This window comes from Miscanthus floridulus, chromosome 6 (genome assembly GCF_019320115.1).
Source record: "Miscanthus floridulus cultivar M001 chromosome 6, ASM1932011v1, whole genome shotgun sequence".
In the NCBI taxonomy this organism is placed as follows: Eukaryota; Viridiplantae; Streptophyta; class Magnoliopsida; order Poales; family Poaceae; genus Miscanthus; species Miscanthus floridulus.
The window spans coordinates 85,551,382-85,570,577 of record NC_089585.1 but is presented as its reverse complement, the minus strand read 5'-3'; the positions used below and the strand labels follow the sequence as shown (position 1 = coordinate 85,570,577).

General features: G+C 50.9%; 1 protein-coding gene across 3 annotated transcripts; it reads right to left on the bottom strand.

Moving 5' to 3' along the window:
• Positions 1-138: 138 nt before the first annotated feature.
• LOC136456249 (uncharacterized) lies at positions 139-13,641 on the bottom strand. 3 transcript variants are annotated; one of them, XM_066456045.1, is made up of 3 exons: positions 13,335-13,641; positions 11,356-11,423; positions 139-2,767 (listed from the first exon to the last, which is right to left on the bottom strand). In XM_066456045.1, the coding sequence occupies exon 3, from the start codon at positions 2,499-2,501 to the stop codon at positions 519-521; it is 1,983 nt and encodes a 660-aa protein (XP_066312142.1). In that variant the 5' UTR covers positions 2,502-2,767; positions 11,356-11,423; positions 13,335-13,641; the 3' UTR covers positions 139-518. The 3 variants fall into 3 exon arrangements, with proteins under 3 accessions (XP_066312142.1, XP_066312143.1, XP_066312144.1); XM_066456046.1 differs by having other exon boundaries at positions 139-2,764; XM_066456047.1 differs by lacking the exon at positions 11,356-11,423 and having other exon boundaries at positions 139-2,764.
• Positions 13,642-19,196: the final 5,555 nt, after the last annotated feature.

Genomic DNA, 19,196 nt, shown 5'->3' with positions numbered 1-19,196 from the left:
TAATCACACATTCCAAATGCATATACTAATTATTAGCTTGATGAGTAATAAGGTGGTGATGAACCCATTCCATTTCACCAACCAAACCAAAAAAAAAGAAGGTAAAATGTGAGAAGAAAATAGATCACCTTATTCCTCAAACCAACCACACCATTTGTGAGCGTGACATGGTGTGGGGTGCTTTTCAAAAATTACTATACTCACCAGAATAAGCAGCTAAATGAACATTATATTTCAGCCTAAAGCAAGCAAATTGCTCTTAAATCAAGTCCAAGCATGAGCATTAAAGTATACTGATTAAATGCACTGAAACAAAAGGATTACTCTAGCCACAACCACATTAAGTAATTACAATAACACACAATACATCTGCTCTAAGAGCTACCCTCTTATTTTCACAGTACACGTCCGGATAGATCCTATGCAACCCGAGCATGAGCAACACAATTGGAGGAATCTGAGAGGCTGACTCAGTCCATCACAGCACAAACTTGGGAACTGATCAAAACTGTTGGCAATCAATTTCTTGGAGAACCTGGTAGCCTCACATCCACACCACCTTGCCCGGAGCACAATTCTGAGCCACCATTACTTGTTCTGCTTCCGGCCCGCGAAAGTAAAGCCAACAGCCCACCACCATGAACTCTGCCCTCTGGCAGTGGATCGACCATACACTGAGCCAGGACAGGAGGATGAACACCACTATTTGGAACAGAGCTACTCGGATCCAGTAAAATTTTATCACCATTGATCTTCTCGCGTGGATCTCCCTTCACTGAAGCAGCATTCATCTCAGTAGGTTTGACATCCACCGCAAACTGGTAGATAGCAGAACCTAATGTACCACCACCATGAACACAGTGGTCCTGGACTAAAGCGCTGTGAGCTGAGCAGAGATCAGTCTTGCTCCGAACAAATCTATCGCATTGCTGTGCACCAGCACCAAAGCTTGTGTCCGCCTGGCCCCATGAGCATCGTTTACCTCCCCCATGAGCCTTGCAGAAATCAGTGCTCCCCTGCGCACTCTTGGTGCAGCCCTCAAACTTGCACCTCTTGCCACCTCCATGGCGCACACAGTACTCTGTGCGCCCTCTAGCGCTCTTAGTGCAGCCATGGCTAGCACACCTTTTCCCACCACCATGGGCAACACAAAACTGAGTGCCACCATGCACACTCTTTGGGCACACACCACCACCCTGAAAGGCGCAGCGCTTGCCTCCACCATGGCCCTTACAGAATGAAGTGCTACCTTCAGCCCCTCTGGTGCATCCGAAGAATGTGCAGCGCTTTCCTCCACCATGTGCCTTGCAGAACTTTGTGCTTCCCTGAGCACCCTTTGTGCAGTCTGGAAACTGGCACCGCCTTCCACCACCATGGGCAATGCAAAGTCCAGAATGACCTTCTGCACTTTTGGTACAGTTCTCCTTCTGACACCTTTTGCCACCACCATGCTTGATACACAAGCCAGACTTTCCACGAGCAGCTCGGGAGCAACCTTCATGACTGCACCGACGGCCACCACCATGAGCTATGCAGTGGTCTGTGCGCCCTTCAGCACTCTTTGTACACCCAAGAAACTGACATCTCCTGCCTCCACCATGGGCCTTGCAATAGATTGTCCTCCCTTCAGCGCCCTTTTGACAACCAGGTTTCTGGCAACGCCTACCACCGCCATGGGCTATGCAACGCCCTGATGCCCCTCTTGCTCCTTTCATACATCCTCGAAACTGACAGTTTTTTGTGTTATTGTTGCGTAGTTGGGAATTAGTTGTCTCAGAAGTAGAGGCAACTGGACTTTTCACACTTGTAAACATAGTTGATGACATGACAGAAGGCACAGAGGCGTTGCCTCCATTGGTTTTCTTTAATAATGGAAAGGCATATGTTGCTTCAGAAGCATATGATGATGAAACAATCGAATACTCAAAACCCCAGCTAGGTGGTACTGATCCTTCTTCTACAGTGGCGGGTGGCGAATTGGTCGTCAGCATCACCAAGCCATCTGGTGACATCATATTTGCACCAATGACAACTGATTCGGGTGAACCGGTAGATAAACTCAACTGAAGATCCAGCTTAGGAGAGTTTGTCGAGAGCACATTTTCAAAACCAGCATGGGATTTCTGTCGGCAGTGTACAATATCGTTGCCAATATGAAACCCAAGGTTAAGGCCAAGATCTACTGAAGACTCCTCATCAATTTCCTTTAATAAAGATGAAGATGTTATGCAAGCGGTGCCAGAACTTAGCTTGCTGTTATCAGATGAACTTGGTGAGCGGCCTAAACCCAAAGTGAGTAAAGGGTTTCCAGTACCTTTTGCTCCAGACATAGCACCTTGCTTCCCTTTTGACGCTTTTGAGTTGGAAATAAAAAGGCTGGAATATGCCTCTGGTGTACTATCTTTGTGCACAGTCGTGTCTTGAGTTGTGCTCCAATAGCAATATGGATTCAAGGAGTTGATACCACCACTAAACTCAAGGCCTCCAGTAGTTGTGTCCATTCCAATTGTGGAACATCAAATGCAAACCGACTAGAAAACAAAAGGAAACAATTTCCTGCCTTCTGGATATCATAACTCTGTTATATATACTGGGTTAGAAAGTCAGGACTCATAGCAACCTCCACTGACGAAACCAGCTATATCATCACGGTCCATGTCTATCCACTTTCTGTGTATGAAAGGATATAATGAAGTAGTGAACTTGGCCTCAGTTTTTAGGTGCAAAGTTCCAGTTGTGGCATTCAGACCATATGAGTTCTAATCTGCTGGTCAAGCAAAATTCAGTCAGTCACAATTACTAAGATCATGCAACAAGAGGACTAGAAAGAGGTCTCCAACTAGCCAGTTAACATCATAGAATAAAATAATAAAGGAAAAGAAGACCAGTGTCCAAACATTACGAGAATCTAGTAAAATTAGAAATTATGGGTCTCTGTCAAGATTGGTATATCCTAGAATGAAACCTCACAATTATGGTTCAATAAGCAGTCAAATACTCAAATCTACTGCCCACTTAATATCCAAACATAGACCTTACCTATAGAGAACCTTTGGATTTTTCTAAAAACATAGAGAACCTTTCATTATTAAAAAAAACAAAAGCTAAAAAAGTAGACCAACCTAGGAGGAAGAGGAACTAGGCCACTTTATATTATATAAGACACAAATTAACCTGGCCAAGCGTCCATCCACACCCTCAACCAAATGATCTATACTCAGCTTCCTCTCAAAAACAAAACTAGTGTTAATAAACATAAGAGTCTGCTCCATATCATGATAAACCCAGTGGGCCTGATCAGCTATGCTTATTCTGCTGTAGCTGCAGTTGCTGCTGCTACACGCATGCAGTGCACTCCACAGGGACAAGATCTCTGCAGCAGCAGCTGCAGGTGCAGCCAAATTAAGTGCAGCCGATCAGGGTTAGATTTGGACATTGCAGCCTGTATGCTTAACTCTAACAGTCAACTACTAGTTTTTGTAACCACACATTGCCAAAATATTGTACATCAATGTAATGGAAGTTTTTTTTCTGACAACTTTGCAAGTCTAACGGTAGCACTTTCATGCAACACTTGTAGATGAACAAGTAAAATTACAGTTTGTAGCTATATTTTAGGTTAAGGACAAGGGTCTTGGCAAACACCATCTCCCTGAGGGAAATTTTAGCCCATACTTCAGGTTCATATATAATAAGAAATACTCCCTCCGGTCCAGTTTATAAGGCATTTCGTGTATGTCAACAGTTAAACTTTATAAACTTTGACCAATAATTTGGCCAATATTTTTTAACTATTGTAATACTGTCGGTGTTTCGGACCGGCGGGCCCTCAACCAACTAGTAAAAATGCACTGCGTGCCCCTAATCCCGGATGGTGATGCAAAGAGACACAAGTTTTATACTGGTTCGGACAATGGGTGCCCTACGTCCAGTCTGAAATATCGAACTTGTATTCTTGCACCGAAATGCTCGTAGTAGGGGGTTACAAGCAAGGCGAGAGAGGGAGTTAGTCCCAGATCTCTGCGTGGAGCGGTGTGAGTTGCTTGAGATGCTGATCTCAGGCAGCGGGTAAACGTGCGTGTTACAGAGCATTGCTTGCGCGTGAGTGAGTGAGTTCGTCCGTCTGCCTATGCGTATCCGTCTGTCTCGTGTGTTCGGGTCCCCTAGAAACGGCCCCGGTCCCTTCCTTTTATAGTTGAAGGGGGGTCAGGGGTGATACATGCGTTCGCTATGCGGCGTCCTGCGAACAGAGGCGGCATGTCCGAGCCCTGTAGCCTGTTACTGTGGCGGCATGGTTGAGGGAGTGGTCCTGCCCTTGAAGTGCTGGAGCAACGTGCCGGTCACATCCGATCTTGTGAGACGTGGAAGCTCCAGTGATAGCTTGACGCAGGGCCTAGCAAGCGACGTGCTGGTTGCTGTGTGTTGACCGCGTGAAGAGCCAAGGCTCAGTTGGTGCCGAGGTCGAGCCAGTCGTAGGGGGCTCAGCGAGCGTGAATCCCGAGGTTGCCGAGACCCTGAAGTAGACTGCCGAGGCGTGGAGAGAGCGGTTGGGCCTGTACACTGATTCCGAGGCTATAGTAACCTGGACCTGACTCCGCACGCCGCGTTGTCCCTGGAGCAGGAGTTAGGTAGCACAGCGCAGTACGGGCGCCGGTCGTGGGCACAGCACCGAGCACAGCGGCAGGTAACCCCTGCCCTGTCCTATCCTGAACGTCATGGCTTCGATGTGACTGGCGTCCAGTCGGCCATGCCGCTGTGTCGAGCCGTCGTTCGGCTTGATATCGTGGGAGCGGTTGAACGCGCCGGGCGGACGTGACATCTTGTCCGAGAAGTTGGTCGAGGCGGAGGTGACGGGGCTGTTTTGCCGAGCCAGCCTTGAGCGAGGCAGAGAATCGGCATCTCGTCCGAGGCCGTACGCGCAGGGCCTTGGGCGATACGGAGAATCGGTTCCCCGGCCGAGGCCTTTCGCGCGAGGCCTCGAGCGAGACAGAAAATCGGTAGGCCGTCCGAGGCCTCTCGTGCGAGGCCTCTAGCGAGGCGGAGAGTAGGCGGCCTCGGACGTGGCCGGGGTTTATCCAATAGTTGTCTCTTGGCTTTGATTTTGACAGGGTATAAGCGATTTTTTTCGATAGTTGCTTAGGGCACCTCTTCTCGTGGTACCCGACAGTAGCCTCCGAGCCTCAGGGAGAGTGCGAGCGCTCTCCTTGAGGTTTTGGCGAGACTCGGCTCGCAGTAGCTCTTGGCGGGATGGTGCTTTCGTACTCGAGGCCTCGGTGGGTGCGCGCGAGCACACCCGTCGGGTGTAGCCCCCGAGGCCCTGGAGGAGTGGATTTATTCCTCCAGGGGCTTGTCTTACGTTGTGAGAGGGGTTTTATTGCGTTTGCCGAGCTCATAAGTGCGAGTTCGGGTCGCTGAGCCTCGGCAAGTTTGCAGGAAGAGCCCCCTAGCCTCTGGGCGGAGCGAGAGGGCCGTCAGAGGTTCCCCTGGCTTTTTGTGCGGCCCTCACGCATCCTTTTCGTTCGGAAGGAGGGGTGGTGGGTGCCATGCTACCCTCGGTGGGCGCGAGCAAGGACACCCCCGGTGAGCTGTTATCGGATAAGTCCGAGTGGAGGCCCGTGCCCCGTTCGATAGGGGTCGGCTAGCGGTCCTGAGACGCACTCCAAGAGTACCAGAGGGCTTCTCTAGTGGGTGCCGGGGCCGTTCGATGGGCCCCGGTGGCTCGGTGCCTCCCTACGGTGGGATCCCGTTTGGAGACCTCCCTGCCAGTCTTGGACACGACTTAGGGCAGTCCCGAGCGATCGTTTGCTCGGGCCTTGGCCATGCGCAGGCTCGCCCATAGTCGTCCCTGATTCTGTTGCCCCGGGGCGGCTGTCGAAACCCTCGGGGGCCCAGCCTTCGAACCCCTGGACCGTAACGGGCTCGATGCCCTTTATCGCGTTTTTCCAGGCCTTTGAGCGCGAGCTCGGGTCGCTTGTCTTCGTCCTGGGTGCAGGAAGAGCCCCCGAGCCTCCGCACGGAGCAAAAGGATGGTCGGGGGTTCCCCTGGCTTTTTGTGCCACCCTCGCGCATCCTTTTCGCTCGGAATGGAGGGGTTGTTCGCCGAGCCCCCTCGAGTGCGAGCCTGGGTCGCTGGGTCTCGACGAAGTTGCAGGAAGAGCCCCCTAGCCTCTGCACGGAGCGAGAGGGCCGTCAGGGGTTCCCCTGGCTTTTGGTGCGACCCTCGCACGTCCTTTCCGTTCGGACGGAGGGGTTGTTTGCTGAGCCCCCTCGAGTGCGAGCCTGGGTCGCTGGGTCTCGGCAAGGTTGCAGGAAGAGCCCCCTAGCCTCTGCACGGAGCGAGAGGGCCGTCAGGAGTTCCCCTGGCTTTTTGTACGACCCTCGCGCATCCTTTTCGTTCGGAAGAAGGGGTTGTTTGCCGAGCCCCCTCGAGTGCGAACCTGGGTCACTGGGTCTCGGCAAGGTTGCAGGAAGAGCCCCCTAGCCTCTGCACGGAGCCAGAGGGCCGTCAGGAGTTCCTCTGGCTTTTTGTACGACCCTCGCGCATCCTTTTCGTTCGGAAAGGAGGGGTTGTTTGCCAAGCCCCCTCGAGTGCGAGCCTGGGTCGCTGGGTCTCGACAAGGTTGCAGGGAGAGCCCCCTAGCCTCTGCACGGAGCAAGAGGGCCGTCAGGGGTCCCCTGGCTTTTTGTACGACCCTCGCGCATCCTTTTCATTCGGAAGGAGGGGTAGGAATATGCCAGGCTACCCTCGATGGACGCGAGCGGTGGCACTTCCGGTGAGCTGTTATTGGGTAAGTCCGAGTGGAGGCCCGTGCCCCATTCGATAGGGGTCGGCTAGCGGTCCAGAGACGCACTCCAAGAGTACCAGAGGGTTTCTCTAGTGGGTGCCGGGGCCGTTCGATGGGCCCCGGTGGCTCGGTGCCTCCTTACGGTGGGATCCCATTCGGAGACCTACCCTGCCGGTCTCGGACACGACTTAGGGCGTCCCAAGCGTTTCACTTGCTTGGGTCTCGGCCCCGTATGGGCTCGCCCGTAGTCGTCCCTGACTCTTGCCCTGGGGCGGCTAGTCGAAACCCTCGGGGGCCCAGCCTTCGAACCCCTGGACCGTAACGGGCTCGGCGCCCAGTTCCTTCGTCCGAAAGGAATCGGGTGGGGGATATTCCCCCCCCCCCATCTGTTTGGCAACAGCAGGCGCGCCTTTTGAGGCGATTTTCTCGGGGAGGCGGAACGACGCCTGCCACTGCAGCGGTCGGATGCGACGCCGTGTTAGCGGATGGAACATAACTGTTCACGCGATTAATGAGGAAAAGGTAGGTATGTGGGCGGTAAAATCGGATCTGGATTAACTGTGTCGGATCTGAGGGAAACCTTCCTCGATTTCGTCGCCCGCTCGTTTCGCCTCCTTCCTGCATAAATACGCAACGAGCCTCGCCCCTCCCCTCCTTACCTTGCCTGCATTCGCCTTTGCCGCCCATGAGCCGTTGCTAGAACAGAGAGCGCCGGGGAGAAGAAGAGAGGCGAGGTAGAGAGGGCGAGAGAGGCTCACCGCCATAGTCGTATTCTCCGTCGCACCCATGGCCGGCGCCGTTGTCATTGAGGCGGACCCTTGGGGTCAGTCCGACGTGTCCGTGGAGACGCTCCAGTCGCTCATCGACGACAACCTTCTCCGTTCGGTTACCGACCCCAACAGGCCGGAGTGGATCGCTCCTGTCGGGCGAGCCGGAGCCAAGGCCACGCGACGGCTACGTCGTGAGCTTCATATCCTTTCACGAGCGCGGCCTCGGCCTGCCGGCGGACCGGTTCATGCGGGCGCTCCCGCATTACTACGGTGTGGAGCTCCACAACTTCAACCCCAACTCCATCGCGCAGGCGGCCATCTTCGTCGCCGTCTGCGAGGGGTATACCTGGGGATCACTCCCCATTGGGAGCTGTGGCTCCACCTCTTCTGGGCGGGGCATACCACCAAGCCGACGGGTACGTCGGGCACGAGGAAGGCGGTGAGGGCTGGCGGCTACACTCTCAGTGCGCCAGGACCGTCAGCACCTGTACATCCCGTCCCAGCTCGCATCAACCAATCGCCGCTGGTACACCAGCTGGTTCTATCTTCGCAATGACGACGGCGGGCTTCCCCCCTACACCGGGCGGATCGTGGAGAGCTGTCCGGAGAAGTGGAAGTATGGCGTCCCGAAGGAGGATCAGCCCAAGCTGCAGCCGCTCCTGGAGGGGCTGGAGAGGCTGCGGAGCCGCTGCCTTACGGCGGCTGTGGTCGTGGCTGCCTTCCACCGCCGGAGGGTGCTGCCGCTGATGGCTCGGCGGCGCCGCCTGTTCGAGATGAGACCGGATGAGCCGATCGAGGGCATCCGGATGTCCGCCTCCGTCCTCTCTGACGAGGAGATTCTTCGTCGGGTGAGGGAGACGGTGGAGGCGAAAGCTGAGGAGCGGTGGCCTGACCCCCATCGCGATGCGCCCGTCGCGGGGGTTCCTCTCCCTGGTAAGTCATGCGCCGCTGCAGCCCCCGAGGCCTCCTCGTTCCTTGCCGTTTTCCGGCCCCTTATTTGCGTTCGCTGTTCCTTCAGGGGATGAGAAACGTGCGAGCCTCCCCGCCGCCCGTTCCTGAGGACGCAGCGCGGCGGGCGGCGAACCGGGCGCATACCAAGGCGTAGAAGAAGCGAAAGGACACCGAGCAGGCAAAGCGCAAGAGGAAGACCCTTGAGTGCGATGAGCTGGAGAAACGCCGCCGGCGGCAGAGGCAGGAGGGCCTCCTGGTGGAGGCGTCTCCGTCGTCGTCACTGTCGGCGGATTCTTCGGGCGGTGATGACGCGAGCGAGCTGGGGCGGGGTCCCCTGGACCATCTCCCTGACGTCGGGGAGACTGCGCCCGGGGCATCGGCGAGCGGCCCGGTGCTCCCAGGAGGAGACGCCTCGGGGCCGGCGATCGCCCGCCCCGGGGCCGAGGCCGACACGCCCGAGGCGCGGGCGTTGGGAAAGCGCGCCGCCAGCCCGGTGGGCTCGACGGCAGAGGTGGAGCAGGTGGCGGCGGGGCGACGCGACTGCCCCCGCTGAGGACCGAGGGGGCGCCGGGGTCCGTCGAGGACCGGCCGGCACCGGCGGATACAGAGGTTGTGCCTCCGCCGCCGCCACCGCCTTCGCAGAGGAGGGTCGCCGTGCCGAAGCGGTTGCAGCCCCGCTCGAGGTAAGCCTTTTTCGACATAGTTGCAGCATCTTCCGTTCGTTCTTCGGTCGCACGCTGACCCCGTAAGTATCTTGTCTTCAGCCGGAAGCGTCCAGCGGAGGTGCCCGCCTTGGCGCCACTTAAGGAGCTCAAGGCTCAGGCTAGACATCTTGAGCTTGAGGTACGTTGTACAGGCTCAGGCTAGACAGGTCCCCAACCAGGGACCTTGTGCCAACAGCTGGCGTGGGATATCGGTGGAGCGCGGCGCGTCGCCCGGAGTTCGCATGGTGTCGGGGTGACCCCGCTCGCGTCGTGTCTGGCGAGCGCAACGAGAGCGGCCGCCCGGGCGCCGCCTGCGCCTGGGCTGCGGGTGCGTGATGTCGTCATCGGTCGGTGGGGCTCGGGGTGTGAGAAATACCATATCGTACTCACATCCTAGAGAGATGAACTCTAGGCTCCCGAACCAGATCACCGTGCCGAGACGCAGTGGTCGTACGGGATATGACATCCGGAACCTGTTAGGGAGATGAAGCTAACACACAGAACCCCTACCTGGCGCGCCAACTGTCGGTGTTTCGGACCGGCGGGCCCTCAACCAACTAGTAAAAATACACTACGTGCCCCTAATCTCGGATGGTGATGCAAAGAGATACAAGGTTTATACTGGTTCGGGCAATGAGTGCCCTACGTCTAGTCTGAGATATCGAACTTGTATTCCTTGCACCGAAATGCTCGTAGTAGGGGGTTACAAGTAAGGCGAGAGAGGGAGTTAGTCCCAGATCTCTGCGTGGAGCGGTGTGAGTTGCTTGAGATGCTGATCTCAGGCAGTGGGTAAACGTGCGTGTTACAGAGCGTTGCTTGCGCGAGTGAGTGAGTTCGTCCGTCTGCCTATGCGTATCCGTCTGTCTCGTGTGTTCGGGTCCCCTAGAAACGGCCCCGATCCCTCCCTTTTATAGTTGAAGGGGGGTCAGGGGTGATACATGCGTTCGCTATGCTGGGTCCTGCGAACAGAGGCGGCATGTCTGAGCCCTGTAGCCTGTTACTGTGGCGGCATGGTTGAGGGAGTGGTCCTGCCCTTGAAGTGCTGGAGCAACGTGCCGGTCACATCCGATCTTGTGCGACGTGGGAGCTCCAGTGATAGCTTGATGCAGGGCCTGGCAAGTGACGTGTTGGTTGATGTGTGTTGACCGCGTGAAGAGCCGAGGCTCAATTGGTGCCGAGGCCGAGCCGTCGTGGGGGGCTCGGCGGGTGTGAATCCCGAGGTTGCCGAGACCCTGAAGTAGACTGCCGAGGCGTGGAGGGAGCGGTTGAGCCTGTACACTGATTCCGAGGCTATAGTAACCTGGACCTGACTCCGCACGCTGGGTTGTCCCTGGAGCAGGAGTTAGGTAGCACAGCGTAGTACGGGCGCCGGTCGTGGGCACAGCACCGAGCACAGCGGCAGGTAACCCCTGCCCTGTCCTATCCTGAACGTCATGGCTTCAATGTGACTGGCGTCCAGTCGGCCATGCCGCTGTGTCGAGCCGTCGTTCGGCTGATATCGTAGGAGCGGTTGAACGCGCCGGGCGGACGTGACATCTTGTCCGAAAAGTTGGTCGAGGCGGAGGTGACGGGGCTGTTTTGCCGAAGCCGGCCTTGAGCGAGGCGGAGAATCGGCGTCTCGTCCGAGGCCGTACGCGCAGGGCCTCGGGCGAGACGGAGAATCGGTTCCCCGGACCGAGGCCTTTCGCGCGAGGCCTCGAGCGAGACGGAAAATTGGTAGGCCGTCCGAGGCCTCTCGTGCTAGGCCTCTAGCGAGGCGGAGAGTATGCGGCCTCGGACGTGGCTGGGGTTTAGCCAATAGTTGTCTCTTGGCTTTGATTTTGATGGGGTATAAGCGATTTTTTTCGATAGTTGCTTAGGGGACCCCTTCTCGTGGTACCCGATAAATACAAATATGATACTATTAGATTTGTAATCAAATGTACTACCCAAAAATCATAAGTTAATCATACACAATATAATACAACATAAATGAATGATCAAAGTATAATTTAGGAGACTATGCCATGTCATACTACGCCTTATAAACCAAACTGGAGGGAGTGATGATTAAGAAACAATACACCTAATAATGAGCAGTAGTAAAACATAAAGGTTATTAATTAGGACTAAGTAATTAAAGGTATCAAAGATTATGAATGGTACCAAATAAAGCAGGGCCCTCTACAGGTATGAGAAGGAAGAAAATCCAGTATCAAGTTATCAACAATGTCCTGCCAAAACAGAGCAGTCTTTATAAGATTTTGATTATCAGATAGAGAATTGAATCATATTAAGCATCAAACTTCTCTTAATAATCTATTTGTAGTGAATAAGAAGGGACAAATTGGCTAACTTGCTAGCCTCATGGTACACAGCATAGAGGAAATAGCTCAACACAGAAGAAAATATCTAAGCTAAATTTTAAATACCAACCACAGCTAATTACAAGAATACTAAGTCTTAGAGACCCATTTAGATCAAATTGATCAGCTATTTTTTTTCAGTCTGATACATATATTATATCCATTTCCACTTAATGCTCCAGTACGCTTGTTTCTACAGAAAAAGAAAATATACCCTCGAAAACAATTTAACCCACCATGCCTTAGCATTACCCGCCTGTTTGAATTGCTCTCCACTCTCCAGGCATCGATCCTGGGCGTTCATTTTCGAGCGCCTGGGGTGAGATCGATGTGCCTGGGAGATGAGCTGCCTGCGAGGCTTCGAACCAAACAGCCCCTACATGCTGCTAGCTTGGATCATTTTTGTGTCTTGAAGATTTTATTGGTTAAAAGATATGCTGCGTTGACAAGTTGCTAAAAATGCCATCCCTAAGACTACACCAAACTCATTAAAGAAAACTAAGAACTTCTTAGCAATTCATCCCACGTAAATTAATCAGGTACTCCCTCCATTCCAAATTGTAAGTCGTTCTGATTTTTCTAGATACATTGCTTTTAATATTCATTTAGATATAATGTATATCTGGATGCGTAGCAAAACTTTGTGGCGAACCTATACTATGGTAGCATAAGATGCATACAGATTTATAGTAAAAATTTATGAGAAAACAGTAATGAATGTATATGGCCATTTGCCTCAAAGGTTATACCCCTATGAAAACGGAATATACAGATACAAAAATGGTCACGTTATTATTCAATAATTGCTACCAGGGGAGTGTTATCACTGTTCTACGGCAGGAATCTAACATTACGTACAGCAAATCAGCAATCGAACGAACGAGGAACACTCGACAAAATGATGAGTAAAAATGTCCAGTGAAAAGGTCTTCAAATCACCGTTGAAAAAAAAGAGGTCCTCAAATTTGATCAAGTTAACACATGCGACCAAAAAGAGAGAGACGAATCTGACGTAATAGCCGCCACGAAATCAAATGGATTAAATGCGTCCGACCGGTACTGGAGCAAGCAATCTGTATCCGACGACTAGAACAGGAGCAGAGCAGACCAACAAATTGAGGGCGCGTTTAGTTCCCAAAAAATGTCTGGGTACTGTTTGGCTAATGTAGCACTTTCGTTTGTATTTGGTAATGTAGTATCTAATTATGGACTAATTAGATTCGAAAGTTTCGTCCACACTATTTCTCATCTAATTATATAAAGTACTCATGCATGTGCCGTAAGATTCGATGTGACATTTGAGTTGAAAATTTTGAATCTAAACAGGGCCTGAACGGTGAGACCTCGTATCGCCAGATTGCGGATTGCCCACCCTGAACAGACTTTGCACAGAAGGGGCAATAATAAATATAAATAAAATCACATCATGCCGCAGGGAGGAGAGAGAGAGACCCGCCTACGCCAAATTGCCCATTTTTTTCCTTTATATTGCCAATCGAACCCAGAACAGTGGTACGAGTTCGTCTATCACAAATCACACGAAACCTGAAAACGGAAAGCTCACCTCGCCCTTGCGGCGAGGAACAGATGGCGCGCTACAGTAGTCTGACGAATCAAACGAGGAAGGAGCACAGAAGCTTCCCAAACGAGCTATGCACGCACGCACGAACGCAGAGTCGAGGCCACAACCGACCGCAAACTCCTAAACCGCGCGCACCGGCGGCCCAGAGGCAACACGCATCAACAGCGCGAGAGGGGGGAATTGGACAGCGGACGCACCTGGACGACGACGAGAGAAGCGAGCTGCCTCTGCCCGGCCCGGCCCCCGGCACGATCCAAATGGAGCGCCGACCGAGTCGCTAGGGTTTTTGAGGCCGTTGCGCGCGAGCGACAGAGGGGAGAGAGAGAGAGAGACCCGCCGCCGGGAACAGCGCCCACGAGGCACGGCTTTGTGGTAGGAGAGACGACAGGGAGAGCAGCGGTGGTGGGAAGCGCAGAGGAGAGGAGAGGAGGAAACCAGAGAACGCAAGCGAGGTGCTAAAAAAGGAGATGATGGGGGCGCAGGCGCGCAGCAAATCGCTGAGGCCACCACACACGCACACACGACACCGCCCGCCCGCCGCTGCCCACCTAGGACGCCAAAGGAGGGAAAAGGCGATGTATGCATCGGGTTGCCACCTGTCGTCCAGGTGCAATCGTCGATCCCCTGTATATGCATAACTAGATGGTATAAGTAATCCTCGGCCCTAAAGAGTGTTCGGGCTTGTGGGGGAGTACAAGGAGGTGAAAATAACTGTACCCCATGTCGTTATGAGCTCACTTCAAGCCTGCTGGTGGGTGGGCAATGAAGCAGGCACAGATAGCCGATGTGGCAGGATAGGCAGGACTAGAGACAGGCTCACTCTCCAGCGACCTTTGCGGGATGCTGAGCGCTTAAAAACAACAAAAAGGACGGAGGGTAGTGACACGCTATAACGGTGGTTCTTAGGGCTGTTTGAAACGAGGAATGGAATGGCCAAACAGCGGCGGAGGGTGGATCAAAAGCAAGGAGGGGCTGATTGTAAAAACTATTGTTGTATTAGCTACGTGCAGAAACTATAACTATATTTTATATAGGCTATCAAAACTAAGATTTACACTACCAAAACTAATGGTGTCATAGAGGAGGGGGGGGGGGGCAGTTTCGCCTCCATGAGCCTCCGCTCCTGTGGCCAAATGAGCTCAGTTAATCCAATGGGAAGAAAAGAAAGTCCAATGGAGAACAAAAATGATGTTTCACAACTTTTTTTTATTTACAAATATTATTAATATTAGATGAATAGATCCCACCTTTTACATGGATGCAGATCAAAAATAAAATAATATAAGCATGTCTGCATTCATTTTTCTTCACCTCTAATAACAAACTCTAGCGTTATCGCTCAAAATGTCAATTAAGCATGAGCCTAAATTTATTTCTACATCCTCCATATATGATTTGCTAATTTATATCGGAGCTATTCGTTATAATATCTGCTAGAAGTATCTGAATCTGTATCTATATCCAATAAATTAAAAGGATGAGTATATGATTTGTTTGGGAATCCACCTCTATCTATCCAGCAGCAACGGCGTAGGACAAGGCGGCAGATCCATTGAACCTGCCCGCGTTTCCATCTTGATCGTCACCCACCGGGTGCTGCAACCGTGCAGCGGCAGCAGCGGCGATTGGGACGACGGCTGGGTGACGCTAGTACTTTATCCCTCCGGAACCCCCGAACCAGACGCAAAAAAAAGGGCCGTCGAGCAGCCGCGTGTGCCGAGGACAGAACAGCACACGGGCGCGCACGTTTCCCGCCGCGGGGCCCGATCCACCGGTGGACCCACGTGCCAGACGGAACACGGCAAGTAGCCACGCCACGCGCGGCGCGAGGGCCCAGGGGGCCCGCGTGAGCGGCCGCGGCTCGCCACCGTCCGTGGTGCGGTGCCGGTGCCGCCTGGCCTGTATTTTGTTTTGTTATCCGCTTTGGCCTCGTTGCACGTTTGTCCACTGTTAGTCCTGTGCGCCGTGTCCCGGATGAGTGGACACGCCCTCGTGCCACACCACCAAAAATGCATCAGCAACATAGAGAATATAGCCAATGTGGCGTGTTCGGCTGCTCAGGTTTCAGCTTATTTCAGCTTATTCTCCCTCACAAAACATTATTAAATCATCTAAAATAATCCAAAATCCACTGTTCAACGGATCAGCCGAACGGATCATCCAAAATATCATATACGTGACGCTCGAAATGTTACCAGCTGATTTTAGGAGTGCATTGTCATACATACGGGTGTTTCTAGGTTAATTCCGTGAAGTGACTTTCTTAAAATAAATAAATCAACGCTTCAAAGCCAGAGCTTTTCATGATTTAAAATTTTTCCTTCCATTCCTCGCTCTCTACATTATTAACGTCGCACCACTCATGTTATGACTTCAAGTTAATCTATACATTACTTTATTATATTTTAAGATACGTGGGGTGCTCCTTACAAATAAAAATAATAGTTTGCCTTACATGCTTATATTTTCAGTTGTGTCGGAGACTCAAATCTAGATGAACATGTCGTACCATGAGGAATGTAACTAACCAAGCTGCTCTTAGGCTTTGTTCGTTTCGTTGAAATTTGGCTTATGCTGATTTGTTGTGAAAGAAAATCATTGTTCATTCACTAAAAAGTGTTGTTGAAGTAGTAGTGTAGAATAGGACGTTAGTTTATCAAAGTACTTCGATTTTGATTCAGTGACAAATTTTTTTGCAAGACAACCTCTTATATTTGGTCACCATTTGCGCTGCTTTTTTTTTTTGACATTCTGATCTAATTGGGTGACACCAAAAGAAATGAAATCTCGTGCTCAGTGAAGTTCGCCTGATATTTTGTTTTTCTCTTTGCTTTTTTTAAATATCCCACATGTTGAAATCTGAGTTTGACCGCATAAGTTGTGGTACGTGACATGTTCGTTGGCAGTGAGACGTTCATGATGACTTCGTCAGTCTCTAAATTTACTGATTTAATTTTAATTTTTTGAACATACCCATAGAATAATTGAATAAGATGTGTGTTTTCATGTGGCTGAGTTCACATGTATATATGCACGAGTGTCTTCATGATTCCTAAAAGAAAGAAGTTAGCCGGGAGATTATCTCAAGCATATTCACACGTACCCAAATGCCGCAAAAAAAACGCAGGTGAAGTCGAACTGAGGCGTCCCTTCTGACCACGCGTCCACGGAGATCTATGGCCGCAGTTGTTCGGTCACGGAGAGCCGCCCGCCCTTTTCGGCATGCATCTCTCGTCCGGTGGCAGATGGAACCAATTCCTGGTTCCTCCGTGCCCGTCCGGACCTCGATCGGCGAGCAAGCTGTACAAGTCCACTCTTGCGATGATCTGATAAGGTGCGCGGCCGCCGCGTGTCGTACGTAATCGAAACAACACGTCATTTTTTTTTTCTGTTTGGCGTGAGAGGCGGCATCGTCTGTCTCCGTCCTGTTCTCTGTTCCTGCCCGGCCGTTATCGATCACTCGAAAAAGAGCGCTCCAGTTATTACCGGATCCGACACGAAGAATATGTTGTCTGGCGCTGTTTCTTGGAATAATTCGCTACATACGGAAATAAAGGAGGCTCGGTGTGTGTGTTTGTGTCGAAATCCGTACTTTGATGCTGTGACCACGAATATTGATGATGACATTTGGATGGTGCAAGGGAGGCACCGTACATTGACTTATTCTTCACGTGCCACGCGACTGGGAATGCGATCGAGTTTGGCTTGTTTTCTTTTTCGACCAAAAAAAAAACTACTGCTTCGATCTAATGGACCATTAATTTCTCATGTTTAACCATTTCTCTTTGGATTTGGAGGGTAAATTTGACGATGTAACTATTGTAAGCAAGTGGCCACGTACGTAGCTCGGTTGGTTGCTCGCCAGTTGTGCCAGCGGCCGGGCGTGTGTTCGATCTCTGGGATCGGCAGCGTGCCTCATGGGTTTTTTCCCCGGTAATAAATTTGCAGGTGTTGTGCAGCCTCACGCGTAGATATGCCATAATGGTTAGTGTGACGTGCCCGTCACGTGCGAAGCCAGGTTGACTTCGGATATCTCTCAGCCGCGTGCAGCCTCTTCGTTTAGGTGTAGGTCTAGCTTACACATTAGTGTAGGTGTGGGTGTGTGTGAGTTTGTGTGTGTGGTGGTGTGTGTTAGTGCGTAAGTTCGGATACTACGACTTGTACTCGAAGAGTTGAGGCATAAAAAAAAAAGCTTTGTTCCGATCAATGGCGGAACCAACAATTTTGATTAAGGGAGGCTAGACAAATATGATAGCACTTCTAAGTGTGACAAATATATTTCATCAGTGTATGTCTCAAACAACTTTTTTAATGTATTTACATATTCAATTAGTATTCACAATGAAAAATCACAATATTATAATAAAAATAGGTGAATTGATACCTTAACAAAAAAAAAGTACTGTATGCTGGGTGCCGGGGGGGGGGGGGGGGGGCATGGCCCCTGGTACCCCTTATTCTATTAGAAGAGGTCATCATTAATTGTTTGCTCCTCATTTATGAGCCATGGAAGAGTTATTGTGAACTGTCAGCGAGTTCGCATGTGGTTTCCCATCACCGTCTGTTGTACCGATCAAGAGAATGGAGCAAAGCGCAGTGACTGTCAGCAAGAGAATGGAGGCTTTACGTGCCACTGCTCTAAGGGCTACGATGGAAACCCTTACGACTTATGTCGCTGATGGATGCTAAGGTCACTACTAATTCCTCCTCATGCATATCTATTCACTAGTATATGCATGTTTCTGAATGTTGTTTTTTTATTAGTGTTTCTCGATGTTTGTTATTCTTTGGGAGGCTTCCATTTATTGTTTATTGTTCATTCTCATTGGCTACAGATATTGATGAGTGTAACATCCTGGCGCTAGGCCATTCGTGCTTGGGCGGCTACTGCAATAATTTGCCTGGGCATTATAGTGTCGATGCCCGCCAGGAACCCAGCTCTCATTATAACTTAGAGGTGTCATTATAACTTTGGCCAGCTCTCATCCAAACAGGCCTGAAAAGTAACTACACGGGTAAATGCAAAATTAGTTCTCTGAATCAGCTTTCCAAAACTATTTAGATCGAAATAGGTACGTTCCGTAGTAGAAAAGGCAAGGGTGATTCCCTTGCCATCCCACATTTCCCAAAAGAGTACCTATGATTTGATGAGCCACACTCGAGTTATGGTTATTTATGCTATCCGTGTTAAATTAGTCTATTTGAGATTGTGTTTGCTTCGACAACTAGTTTAGTGAACTTTTTTTATTTTTAATATAAAGAAGCACAGCACTCCTGTGTCTTCTAGAAAACATACATACTCATGAACAGTACAATAATATCCTAGCTTGTTGTTGCTTTTTTCGGATGCTCACCGTCTTCGGTTTCTTCCTCGCTTTTTCTTGACAACTTAAGGCCAACTTCTCAGCACAAAGATGAGAAAATATAGGTCGCACAATCTCGTTTATAAATACAAAAATATATACTGTATAAAACTACATCAAACTGCATTTGGTACGATCGGCATGGGCGCGCTTTGTCCATGGACCTCAGAATAATGATTGATGTTCTAAAATCCAATCTTGTGGCCTGTCACGTCTCACAACTGTACTAACTGCTATTGACCTTGAAGCCTGCAGACACCTCGCATCGCATATTTAGTGACTCAATTTTTGGCGTAGGTGGTCAAGGATCTTTTTACCCGGGCAAATGGTGACGGTTAAGTCTAGAATTGATAGTCATTAGGGTGTCCCGACGATGTTTTTTTTTTGTTTTTTTTCTTTGGGCTGTGTGCCTTACAGGGAGAGACCAGAGGATTACAAGATGATGTATCACCTTGATGTAACATTCGCGAAATTAATAAAGCCTTCCTTTTTGAAAAAAAAAACTACCCAGCATCTTGAGTCCTTCACTTCCTAAGCACTGAGCCACCGAGTGTAAGCGGCAGTAGGCGTGGCTTTGGGACAGAGGGAGTAATCTCTTGTACTACTGGTTGTGCAGCGCGTTCGCAAAGCTGTCATTGCTCATAAAACTACGATGAAACTTCTATCGAGACTAGCTTTGGATTTTTTTTTTGACAA

What these genes read in the sequence shown, in the direction of transcription:
- LOC136456249 (XM_066456045.1), bottom strand. Translation starts at nt 2,501, where the DNA reads ATGGACACAACTACTGGAGGCCTTGAGTTTAGTGGTGGTATCAACTCC.